At 38.1% G+C, this 14,128-nt stretch overlaps 1 protein-coding gene across 1 annotated transcript; it reads right to left on the reverse strand.

Moving 5' to 3' along the window:
- LOC101680982 (olfactory receptor 1361-like) lies at positions 1-984 on the reverse strand. The gene has a single exon (XM_004782111.3). The coding sequence runs from the start codon at positions 982-984 to the stop codon at positions 1-3; it is 984 nt and encodes a 327-aa protein (XP_004782168.3).
- Positions 985-14,128: the final 13,144 nt, after the last annotated feature.

Below are 14,128 nucleotides of genomic sequence, written 5' to 3' on the forward strand. Positions count from 1 at the left end.
TCAGGAGACGTGCTGACATCTCCTGTTCACCTGGGAACCAGGTTGGAAGCTTCCTGAGATGGAGAGTTTCATGAAAAGCCTTCGCAGAGCCCCTTTAACTTCCTGGTTCCGCAAACTGTAGATTAGTGGGTTTAGCATAGGGGTAACTACTGTGTAAAAGATGGCAACTTGGCGATCCTGGTCCAAGTCATAGCTGGAAGATGGCCGGAGGTACATGCGGATCACAGAGCCATACAGAAGCAGCACAACCAGAATGTGGGAGCTACATGTGGACAGGGCTTTGCGCAGGGCAGAAACTGAGTGCATGCGGACTATGGCAATGCCAATGCGGGCATAGGAACCTAAAATGAAGAAGAAGGGGCTGACCACCACAGCTACACCCTCAGTAAATATTAGCATTTCGTTGACCACTGGTCGGGTGCAAGAGAGCTTCAGCAAGGGTGTGATGTCACAGAAGAAGTGGATGACCTGGTTGTCGCAAAAGGTTAAGCGGGTGACCAACACACTATAAAGGAGGCTGTTGAGGCTGACGACCACCCATGAGGTCAAGGTTATGCGCAGACAGAGGTGATGGCTGATGATGGCAGAGTATCTTAAGGGGTCACAGATGGCAACATAGCGGTCATAGGCCATGGCAGCCAGCAAGTGGCCTTCCATGCTGCCCACAGCCATAAAAAAGAACAGCTGGATCATGCAGCAATTAAAGGAGATGGTTCTATTTGCAGACAGTGTGTGCACCAGCATCTGGGGAACAGTGATGGTTGTCAGAAACATGTCAATGAAGGAAAGCTGACTGAGCAGGAAATACATTGGGGTCTGAAGCTTGGGGTCTGAAAGGGCAACAATTACTAATAGGGCATTGCCCATAAGTGCCACCAGGTACATGGAAAGGACAATCCCGAAAATAACTGGCTGCATCTCTGGCCAGCTGGACAGGCCCAATAAGACAAATTCAGTTACTTCTGTCCTGTTTCTAGTGGCCATAACACAGGATCATTATTACCCACCAACAGCAAGTGTTAGGATTAAATAATGCTGAAGTTTACTCTGGGATAGCCTTTAGGAAACACCTTTTCTTGCATGGATGTCCCTAGTTTTCAAAAGGCCTTTTTTTCTTTCAACTCTTTCCCTTGTCATTATCTTTCTATCCATCCACTGAAGTACCCACCCACACTCTTTAGTTTATTCCAGATTCATTTGCTGACCACTTACAATCTCTTGATATGATATATATTAAGGGAAGTAGGAGAAATCATACATGGTTGCTGTATACCAAAGAAGGTATCACTAAACACAGAATATCTTTAGTGTTTGCAATGCACTGAAGAGCATACTAAACACCATACATTTAAACACCATACATTTAATTGTCACAACAATCCCATATGATACAAACTACTTTTTATATTACAGATGAGAGAGCTAAAGCGAAGAGACTACTTTGTTGAAGGTCTTATAGGCTCTGAGAGACAAAACCTGTACTCAACCCTGTATAGTTTTATTAGACATAAGCACCACAATTTACTGACTGTCAGAGTTGGTAGTAAAGGAAATTATGTCAAGGCTCCAGGCAGATGTCCGAGTCTCTGCATCTTTGATGGAGCCCTAAAGTGAAGATCTGGTCCTAACTTTGTATGTCCAGAAGCTATTGTTCCTTTGGTAGGGCAATTCCTGTTCCATTAAGTCAAATGAACTTACCTGGGATGAGAGCAGAAATGATTAACATCATCATTGATATTCTTAATGATTAATTTTCAATAAATAATGTAATCTTCCAGTAGATGTGAATCTTGTTTCCTTTCAGTTCAGGTTTTCCCTATTGGCAGATGTACATGGTATACCAAAGAGGCTACTATTTGGTAAAATACTATATTTTTTCATAAATGAGAGAAAAATTGTTAAACTAGTAGAGTAAAAGGAACATACAATGGTTTCACTTATTTGTGGAGCATAACAAATAGCATGGAGGACATGGGGAGATAGAGAGGAGAAGGGAGTTGGGGGAAATTGGAAGGGGAGGTGAACCATGAGAGACTATGGACTCTGAAAAACAATCTGAGGGTTTTGAAGGGGCGGGGGGGGGGGGGTGGGAGGTTGGGGGGAACCAGGTGATGGGTATTAGAGAGGGTACGGATTGCATGGAGCACTGGGTGTGGTACACAAAAACAATGAATACTGTTATGCTGAAAATAAATTTAAAAAATTTTTTTAAAAAGGAACATACAATAAAAAGCAAAGTCTCTGACCCTAATGTTGCTTTATGTTTAGTTTGTTTTGTTTTTTGTTTGTTTGTTTGTTTGGGCCACACGTTTTATCTCTTCCAGTGGTTCACACCTCTATGCTTCTAAATCATATACATCTTGTTTATGAATCTATGTACCAGTTTTATCAATTTATCCTCTGGCTCTCTATTATGAAAGATGAGGTTTTATCTTGTTCACATTATCCCCATTCTTCTCTCCTCTTTTCCCCAATTTTTGATGGTTATTTTAGTTCTTAAATTAGTTGCTTTTCTGCTTTTAAATGGTATGCTTAAATCTATACATTTTTGCTTTTGTACTTATCTTTTCTAATTTTTTAAGTTTTTATGTATTTTTTATGTATTTTTATTATGTTCAGTTAGTCAAAATACAATACATCATTAGTTTAGCGTTGAATGATTCATTAGTTGTGTATAACACCTAGCGCTCATCATAACACATTATTCCATCAACTTCAGACTCCTCTTCTCTTCCTCATCCCTGCACCCTCCAAACCTTTGGAAAGCTGTATCTTGATTTATACATTGTCAAAACTGAAGACATATAAATTGAGTTGTAACCACAGCTAACTCTCCAGGTAAACGCTAAAAACTAGTAGACTACATTTACATTAGTTTAACTACATAAATATTTTTCATGCAGAGCCAAATGACATGCTATGTTTACATTTATTCTTTGATGCTCCAGTGTTCTACCCACTAAAGGAGAGTGTTCCAAATATTCAGATGAAGAATTAAAACTATTTTAAGGACATCTCTCTTGGTGATTTTCTTTACTTAGCAATCATGGAACAGGAGCTTAAAAGATAACAAAACTTTTAATTTTCCAGTGTCTGTTAGTTTTTATTTCTTCCTGTAGCCTTCTCTATGTCCATGGATATAGATCAAACTATATACCCTCTTGCAATCCTATTACTCATTCAAGGCAGTAGCCATACAAAGACTGCCCCAGGGAGATATAGATGAAAGTAAACGAGAAAGGATGGGAAGGAAGAGAGAAGGGATGATCCCCTTCATGGGGAAAGGGTGAAAAAAAAAAAAGATCTCCAAGAAGGAAAAATTGGAAAAGCATATAGATTTATCCATTATGGGAAGAATGTAATAACAAAGAGTCCGTTTTCTTTGAAGAAAAGCAAATCTGTGTTTGTAAACTAATGATATGCAAAAAGAATACTAAGCAGTGGTAGTGTTCTTGTTGGCTGACTTCTTCAAGACTCATTTCTGTATATTTTCTATTTCCCAATATCTCAACATTAGCCTCTTCAGAGCCTAAGCTCTAGAAGTCCTGTTCAGAGAGCTTTAAGGGATCAAGGATGCTGATGCTAGGGGAAGATAGAGAAAAGAATAGTCCATTTAGGAAAGGTATGAAGATATACACATATACAGATTTTGAACACCTTGAGCCATAAATTAAATTGAAATGGGAGAGGGAAAAAAGAAGAAGAACCCCTGGAAGAACCCCTGGAATGAACAAAAGCGTCTCAGTTTTCCTCATTACCACCTGGTGCTTTGGAGACATCTAAAATCATTGAGAAGGAATAGAGCTAGAGTGTTAAGCCTTAATCCTTCTTATTTTCATCTTTCTTCTTTGATGGAAGAACCAAAAGATATGAGATCATTCACTGTTTCATCAATACCTAAATATTTGAAATATGCTCTATTAAATGCCTTCTTGGTCTAAATTCTATTTCTAGTCTGTTTCCCTGTGCTGAGGAATCACAAAGTTTGAATCTGAGATCTAAATTCAGAACCTCCTTTTCTCTGTCTCAAAAATGTATCTTCCAAATTCTCACAAAATAAATTAGGGCCTTTGCCACACATTTCTTGCACCTGGGAACTTTGAAATATCTTTCCATTCCCTCTCTGACTGCATGACTATATTCTCCATCTAAGCCTTCATATTTCCATTCAAAATCCTGCTTTTTTAAAATTTTTTATTTTTTATAAACATATATTTTTATCCCCAGGGGTACAGGTCTGTGAATCGCCAGGTTTACACACTTCACAGCACTCACCAAAGCACATACCCTCCCCAATGTCCATAACCCCACCCCCCTTCTCCCAACCCCCCTCCCCCAGCAGCCCTCAGTTTGTTTTGTGAGATTAAGAGTCACTTATGGTTTGTCTCCCTCCCAATCCCATCTTGTTTCATTTATTCTTCTCCTACCCCCTTAAGCCCCCATGTTGCATCACCACTTCCTCTTTAAATTTTTATTTCTTTTCAGTGTTCCAGAATTCAGTTTCTGCACTATACCCAGTTCTCCATGCAATATGTGTCCTCCATAATACCCACCACAAGGCTCACCCAACCTCCCACCCCCACCCCTCGAAATCCCTCAGTTTGTTTCTCAAAGTCCATAGAGTAGAGAGCACAGATATGGACCCTCACTCAACTTTATGGTCAAATAATCTTTGACAAATCTTTTGACAGGAAAAAATATACAGTGGAAAAAATACAGTCTCTGCAATAAACGGTACTGGGAAATTGGACAACTATGTGTCAAAGAATGAAACTCAACCATTCTTTTACACCATACACAAATATAAACTCAAAATGCATAAAAGAGCCCAACATGAGGCAGAAATCCATCAGAATCCTAGAGGAGAACATAGGCAGTAATCTCTTTGACACCTGCCACAGCAACTTCTTACAAGATATGTCTCCAAAGGCAAAGGAAACAAAAGTGAAAATGAACCTTTGGGACTTCATCAAGATCAAAAGCTTCTGCACAGCAAAGGAAACAGTCAACAAGACAAGGAGGCAACCCATGGAATGGGAGAAGATATTTACAAATGACAGTACAAAGGGATGATATCCAAGATCTATAAAGAACTCCTCAAACTCAACACACACAAAACAGATAATTGTGTCAAAAAATGGAGAGAATACATGAGTAGACACTTCTCCAAAGAAGACATACAAATGACTAACAGACACATGAAAAAAATGTTCATCATCACTAGCCATCAGGGAGATTCAAATCAAAACCACATTGAGATACCATTGTATACCAGGCAGAATGGCCAAAATTAGCAAGACAGGAAACAACATGTGTTGGAGAGTATGTGGAGAAAGGGGAACTCTCTTACACTCTTGGTGGGAATGCAAGTTGGTGCAGCCACGTCAGAAAACAGTGTGGAGATTCCTTAAGAAATTAAAAATAGAGCTTCCCTATGACCCTGCAATTGCATTCCTGGGTATTTACCCCAAAGTTACAGATGTCGTGAAAAGAAGGGCCATCTGTACCCCAATGTTCATAGCAGCAATGGCCACAGACACCAAACTGTGGAAAGAACCAAGATGCCCTTCAATGGACAAATGGATAAGGAAGATGTGGTCCATATATACCATGGAGTATTATGCCTCCATCAGAAAGGATACCTACCCAACTTTTGTATTAACATAAATGGGACTGGAAGAGATTATGCTGAATGAAATAAGTCAAGCAGAGACAGTCAATTATCATATGATTTCACTTATTTGTGGAGCATAAGGAATAACACAGAGGACCTGGGGAGATGGAGAGGAGAAGGGAGTTTGGGGAAATTGGAGGGGGAGAAAAACCATGAGAGACTGTGGACTCTGAGGATTATGATTATTTACTGTGCCCCTTCTATTTACTATGAGGGCAGAGTATAATCTTACTCTCACCTTCTCTCTGTATCTAACCCCACACACTCAAGATAGAAAGTATGAATAGAGCTGTGCTCCTTCTTCACCATATTCTCATAAAACTCACAAATTAAGGATTGTCTTCTCTTCATTTTCCATAAAAGCCTTTCTATATGGTTGCTCATCCCAAAGAAGCATCATCACTTACAGGGACTCATTCTGGGACTCTACCAACTCCAGGAGCCTCCAACTGTATTTAGATGAAATAGCAATTACAATGGGATGAGCCCATCTACCTTCCTTTATCAGCTGGGTCTATAGCTCTGGAGTCTGCTCCTTCTCCTTTCTTATACCCAAATGTCACCCTAGAGCTTCAGAAAACAATTGTGTCTATAGGGAAGGTCAACCCTTTGGGGGAAACCATAGTCTTCTTTGTATAATGTCAACAGTTGAGCAAGAAAAAAACCCCAAGAGGAAATTGATTCCCATTTCATCATTTCAGGAAGCCAGCTTTCCTAAACTATCCTTCCTGTTATTGTTTGTTATTAATCCAAACATCTTAACCCAGCTGAATTAGCTGCAAGGCATGAGGCTTTATGAGATATCAGTGGGACAACTTTGACCGCTGCTATGTTTCTATTCTGCTCTCCAGTCAGTTCCAAATTTCCTGCCCTCACCCAAGTGCATCCTTTGCTGAATTTCATCTACTCATTTTGCTTATCTACTTTAGAACTATCATCCACAGAATACCTGATTTGAACAACCCTTTTAGTATAAAAGCAGCAGCAGGAAGTGAAGCTCCACCCTGAAAAATATGAAATTATATGCAAATTGTCTTTGGCCTAATATAAAGTAATAATGACATGTGGCTATTGATATGGATTAGATATGTGGAAATGACTATAAACTGGATGCATACAAGTACTTTCCTCCATTAACCTGTGGAAAAGCAGCTTAGTCACAAACTAGAAAATCAAATTATTAACTGATGAATATGATCAGAATTCAGTGGAAAGAAAGAGATTTTTAATCAATCAAAAATAGTATCAACTTCCTCAAAAAATGTAATACATTTATTTTTGTTTGCAGAGGATCTATTTGACTTTCTAACAGCTCTCCTTACCTTGGGAAAGTGACATATTTCCACAATGGATATAGGCTTATGCATTGTCAAATGGATGTGATTCTCTTCTATCAGTTTTCATTCTGAGCAAACATTCCTGGATTTTAGACTGTTCCTTCCTACTTCCACCTGATTTCTTTCCCCTTCCACACACATATACTTCTGCTTTAATTGTTGCTCTAGATCTAGACGTTGAATAGCAATAGCTGCTAATTTCACCAAAGAAGCGACCTAACCAGACATTACCTCTCCCACACAACCTATGGAGTTGTCTCTCCTTTCCAAAAGCCAAACATGAATCTGACAAAGCTTCTACATCCAACTTTCAGGTTATGGAAAATACAAAGCACAGAGGAACACATTAAACTGCAAGATAAGGAAGAACTCACACAAATTCAGACTACAGGGAATTCTGCAGGAAAATTACTTGATTATCTTCTACAAATAAATTGCTAGAGATAGAGGAGAGTAGGGGGAAAGAGGAAGGAAAAAAAGGGTGGGGGGAGAAAGAAGAAAGAGACTGAAGAGACTAAATAACCAATCACAGTATGTAAACCTTATTTGGGTCCTAATTTTTTAAAACTATAAAAACATTTTATTATATTTATGAGACAACTGGAAATTTTAACATTGGCCACTTGATAATATTAAAATAGTTTGTTTTAATATGAAATTTAAATTTACTTATTTTTTTCTTTTTCATGGGTATTAAGGAGGGCACTTGTGATGAGCACTAAGTATTGTAAATGATGAGTTTCTAAGTCCTACACCTGAAATTAAAAGAATTGTTTACATGAACACCTCTGGACTTTGGGAAACAAACTGAGAGTTACAGAAGGAAGGGGGTGGGGGGATGGGGTAACTGGGTGATGGGTATTAAGGATGGCATGCGTGGTGATGAGCACTGGGTGTTATATGCAACTAATGAATCACTGAACACTGCATCAAAAACTAATGAGGGGGCACCTGAGTGGCTCAGTCGGTTAAGCATCTGCCTTTGGTTCAGGTCATGATCCCAGGGTCCTGGGATTGAGCCCCACAAAAGGCTCCTTGCTCCATGGGGAGCCTGCTTCTCCCTCTCCCTCTGCTTGCTACTCCTTCTGCTTGTGCTCTCTCTTTGTCAAATAAATAAGTAAAATCTGTAAAAAAAATTATGTACTATATGCTGGCTAATTGAACATAATAAATAAATAAACAAACAAGCAAATAAATAATTTAAAAAATAAAAGTTAAAAAAAGCTACAGCAGTCAAAGAATGTGGTACTTGCAAAAGGACAGATATGGAGATCAATGCAATATAACTGAAAGTCCAGAAATACACCCACTTAACTTTGTCAACTGACTTTTGACAAGAACATGAACAACACTCTGTGAGGAAGAAAGAATTTCTTCAACAAATGGTGTTGATGGACCTGGCCAGCCACACCAAGAAAAATGGAAACTGAACCTCTATGTTACACCACACCCAAAAATTAGTTCAAAATGGATTAAAGACTGAAATGTAAGGTCTGATAATGTAAACTTCTAGAAGAAAACGGGGAAGAAGTTCTTTCACATTGGGCTGGACAATGATTTTCTGGCTATGGCACAAAAAGCACAAACAAAAAAGCATAATCAATGTGCTATGGTGAGTGCTTTGAAGTGTGTAAACCTGGCGATTCACAGACCTGTACCCCTGGGGCTAATAATACATTATATGTTTATTTAAAAAATTAATTAAAAATAAATAAATAAATATCTTAAAATAAAACATATAGGACACCTGGGTGGCTCATTAGTTAAGTGTCTGACTCTTGGTTTTGACTAGGGTCATGGTCTCAGGGTCATGAGATTGAGCCCAGGGTCGGCTTCCAACCTGAGCATGGAACATGCTTAAGATTTTTTCTCTCCCTCTCCCTCTGCCTGTCCCTCTCGCATTATCGCTTTCTCTCTTAAAAATAAATAAATAAATAAATAAATAAAACTATATGAACTAGCAATATCATTTCTGGGTTATGTCTAAAGGAAATGAAAGAAAGTTATCAAAAAGATAACCCATTATAAACATTGGAGTACAGATAGCCTTTCCTTTCACTACATCTGTATCTTTGGGGTAAATGGCCATGGTCGCCAAACTGTGGAAAGAACCAAGATACCCTTCAACAGACGAATGGATAAGGAAGATGTGGTCCATATACACTATGGAGTATTATGCCTTCATCAGAAAGGATGAATACCCAACTTTTGTAGCAACATGGACGGGACTGGAAGAGATTATGCTGAGTGAAATAAGTTAAACAGAGAGAGTCAATTATCATATGGTTTCACTTATTTGTGGAGCATAACAAATAGCATGGAGGACATAGGGGAGTTAGAGAGGAGAAGGGAGTTGGGGTAAATTGGAAGGGGAGGTGAACCATGAGAGACTATGGACTCTGAAAAACAATCTGAGGGTTTTGAAGGGGCAGGGGGTGGGAGGTCAGGGTACCAGGTGGTGGGTATTATAGAGGGCACAGATTGCATGGAGCACTGGGGGTGGTGCAAAAAATAATGAATACTGTTATGCTGAAAATAAATAAAAAATAAATTTAAAAAAAAAGATAACCCACTCCGATTTTATTGTAGCATTATTCACAATAGCCAAGATATGGAAACAACATAAATCTAAGTGTCTGTCAACAGAAAAATGTTTCTAAAAGATGTAAGATTATATATATATATCATAATCTATCATATGATCTCTCTGATATGAGTAAGTGGAGATGCTACGGGGGGGTTTAGGGGGTAGGAGAAGAATAAATGAAACAAGATGGGATTGGGAGGGAGACAAAACATAAGTGACTCTTAATCTCACAAAACAAACTGAGGGTTGCTGGGGGGAGGGGGGTTGGGGGAAGGGGGTGGGGTTATAGACATTGGGGAGGGTATGTGCTATGGTGAGTGCTGTGAAGTGTGTAAACCTGGTGATTCACATACCTGTACCCCAGGGGATAAAAATGCCATGTATTTGTACTTGTTAAAATTGTTTCAATGAAAAATATGTTAGTAATAAGATCTTCTGGTTTAGTTGGGAGTTCTTCCATTTGAAAAATGTGATATTTGCATGGAACTGTTTGAATCTTTGTTTTCTGTTCCCCCCACTGGATAGAATTGAAACTAGAATTTTCCCTTTTGTTAAAGGAATAAAAAGTGAATATGTTATTTATAAATTGATGTTTAGTAACTAGAGATAAACTTGAATACTAGAATACATTATAAGCCTAATCCTAGGTAGTCTTATGAAAATCTCTCTTCTGTCTTCTGAACCTATATTCACATTGAACTTCAAGATATGTTGTTATATTTTTTCCTCTTTTCAGAGCTGCTTTGGGGCCACTTTTTTTTTTTTAATTGAGGTGTAATTTGTAAGGGGCTACATTTCTGATAAGGCTTCTTATCATTGGCTAGATGTTTTATTCTAGTCTCCCAAGAAGGGCCATTTTATTTTTTAGAGTCACTTCTAAAGTCATGTGGTCTTTAACTTTGGAGACTGTTTTGTATTTAAGTGCTAATGCAAATAAATTTAAGCCCAAGTAGACTTCATCACATGTCACCCCATGAATGTTGACAATGGAAGGAATACCTTGCCTGTAGTATAATATCAGTTCTGGACTGAAAAGCTGGGGAAGAAACTTCATTTTCTTTTTTTGCATAAACCAGAAAAAACAGCTAGTCTGTGCAGTTTCCTTGTTGACCTCAGCAGATGAACTGAGCTGATAGTGTTAATTCAGATTCGGTAAATTATCTGAATCTTCGTTTCTGTAGACTTGCAATCTACATGCAATTTTTACTAAATCAGATAGCTTTTACATTTTCACTTGTGTACATAGGCTCCCCACCCTTTTCAACATCCATTAGTTAACTGATCTTTGTAAACTGGCATTGAAACATTACAACAATGTTTTGTTGCACCAATTTTATAAACTTACACTGCAATATGTGCTATTTTTCTGAGACAAACCAAAGGTTAATATCTCAAGGTTCTTGCTGCCTGCTTTAGCAGCATTCGATGGGAGGATCTTTTATATACACTTGTAATAGATGAAAAATAAACCAGATTGCAAAAATTTTTTTTAAACTTAAACCATGTACCAAGTCTTTGGTCCAAATTGTGTAGGATAAGTTAGGCTTAAATGGCATTCTATTAACCAGTATGAGTATACACTTCTGTATATGCTTCTGTAAGCATAGTTATGTTCAAATAAAGTTTTAAAAAGCCAAAAAAAAATTAAAAATTTAATTAAAAAAAAAAGAAATGGGCAGAGGACATGAACAGACATTTCTGCAAAGAAGACATCCAGATGGCCAACAGACACATGAAAAAATGTTCCACATCACTCGGCATCAGGGAAATACAAATCAAAACCACAATGAGATACCACCTCACACCAGTCAGAATGGCTAAAATTAACAAGTCAGGAAATGACAGATGCTAGCGAGGATGTGGAGAAAGGGGAACCCTCCTACACTGTTGGTGGGAATGCAAGCTGGTGAAACCACTCTGGAAAACAGCATGGAGGTTCCTCAAAATGTTGAAAATAAAACTACCCTACAACCCAGCAATTGCACTGCTGGGTTTTTACCCTAAAGATACAAATGTAGTGATCCAAAGGGGCACGTGCACCTGAATGTTTATAGCAGCAATGTCTACAATAGCCAAACAAGAACCTAGATGTCCATCAACAGATAAATGGATAAAGAAGAAGTGGTATATATATATATATATATATATATATATATATATATATATATATATATATAATGGAATACTATGCAACCATCAAAAGAAATGAAATCTTGCCATTTGTGATGATGTGGAGGAAACTAGAGCATATCATGCTTAACGAAATAAGTCAATCAGAGAAAGACAACTATCATATAATCTCCCTGATATGAGGAAGTTGAGATGCAACATGGGGGTTAAGGGGGTAGGAGAAGAATAAATGAAACAAGATGGGATTTGGAGGGAGACAAACCATAAATGACTCTTAATCTCAAAAAACAAACTGAGGGTTGATAGGGGGAGGGGGAGAGGGAGAGAGGGGTAGGGTTATGGACATTGGGGAGAGTATGTGAATGCTGTGAAGTGTGTAAACCTGGTGATTCACAGACCTGTACCCCTGAGGATAAAAATACATTATATGTTTATAAAAAATAAAAATAAATTCCAAAAAACCCCCACAGAAATCCAAAATAAAACATAATATATATAACTGAATATTATTCAGCCATGAAAAAGAAGGAAATCCTGCCATTTGTGACTACATGGATGGATCTTGAGGTTGTTATGCTAAGTGAGATAAGTCAGACAAAGACAATGACAATCTCACTTATATGGGGAACTTAAAACAGATGAACTCATAAAAACACAGTATAATGGTAGTCCAGAGACTGAGGAATAGGGGAGTTGGGGAGATGTTATTTAAGGGTACCAACCTGCACCTAGTAGACAAATAAGTTCTGGAGATCTAATAATACACAGTGTAATGATAATAAGCAACAATAATGTACTAAAAGCTTCAAAGTTGCTAAGAGATTAGATTTTCATTTTTACCACCACTAAAAAAGAGGAAAACTACATGACATGGTAGAAGTGTTATCTCACACTTTGGTGGTACAGCAGTTCCCATTTTATCTGTGGTTTCCTTTTCTGCAATTTCAGCTACCTGTGGTCAACTGCAGTCCAGAAGCAGATGGTCCTCCTCCTGATGCATCATCAGAAGGTCAACAGCAGTGTAATCCTGTATCACAATGCCTACATCACTGACCTCACTTCATCTCATCACGTTAAGTATTTCATCATCTCACATAATCACACAAAGAAGGGTGAGTACCGTACAATAAGGATATTTTCAGAGAGACAGACTACATTCACATAATTTTTATTACAGAATATTGTTATAATAATCCCTGTTTTTTATTATTTGTTATTTTCTATTAATCTGCCTAATTTATAAATTAAACTTTATCACAGTTATGTATGTATAGGAAAAAACATAGTATATATAGGGCTTAGTACTATCTACTGTTTCATGCAGCCACTGGAGGGTTTGGAACATAACCCCCGAGGGTAAGGGGGACTACTGTAATATTGCAACACATAAATGTATCAGATCAACATACTGTTAAACTTGCAATGTTATATTTCAATTATATCTTAGTAAAAAGAAATGTTAATGGTATTGAAATGGAGTTGTATGGTGAGAAATGGTAGCTACACTTGGATGAGCATAGCAAAACATACAGTTATCAAATCACTATTTTGTACACCTGAAACTAATGTAACATTGTGTGCCAACTACACTTCAATAAAAAAGAGCTCAACAAACATTTTTATTTATCACTGCAAACCTCAGAAGAGCTGGCAAAATAGAAGTCAATGTCCAGCTCCCAACAAGCTAAGCACAGCCAATTTGTCTTCTTCATTGTTGAAATAGTTCACTGTTCCTTGTTTTATGCAGCAGAGTTTTGGCTTTGCATTTTCTTTGTACATCTTACTTGAAAATGTAAAGAAAATTAATTTAAAATATACGAAATAGAATTTACACACATCAGAATAAGATGCTCACACTATGACAAGTCCATGGAAACTGAGGCTAAGATACAGAATAACAGAATCATGGCCCCTTTCACACTCACTTTTGGGCCAATATTTGCTCACTGAATGAACAGGTATAAAACTACCATCCCATTTTACCTAACCTGCTCCCTTCCCCTAACTTTCTGACACACACCAGCACACTTCCCATGAGGAAGCACACCAAGTTAGACGTGATCATAACTAACTTCACTGTCTCTGTTTCAGTTCATATTTCACAGTAATATTCTCACACTTCTTCAAAACTGGGATTCAACATCCCAGGTCTAGTGACTCATTTGTATAGACTTTGATAACTGAAGATAAACGGTCTGGGGAAGGGAGTCCTGATACAGGATGACATGGGAGCCCTGAGCATGTGTGGCACATGTTCACCGCTCTGTCAGGCACTACAACAACAGGAGTCAAATCTGGAGTTCCGTAAGTTAGCCAGGCCATCCTTCCCTCATCTCTCCAAATGCTTGAACCCTCCCACTTCTTTCCTTCACCACCCAAAATGGCTCTTCAGCAGGCTCA

The sequence above is a fragment of the Mustela putorius genome, unplaced genomic scaffold (genome assembly GCF_011764305.1).
Source record: "Mustela putorius furo isolate JIRA1106 unplaced genomic scaffold, ASM1176430v1.1 tig00000596_pilon_pilon_pilon, whole genome shotgun sequence".
NCBI lineage: Eukaryota > Metazoa > Chordata > Mammalia > Carnivora > Mustelidae > Mustela > Mustela putorius.

What these genes read in the sequence shown, in the direction of transcription:
- LOC101680982 (XM_004782111.3), bottom strand. Translation starts at nt 984, where the DNA reads ATGGCCACTAGAAACAGGACAGAAGTAACTGAATTTGTCTTATTGGGC.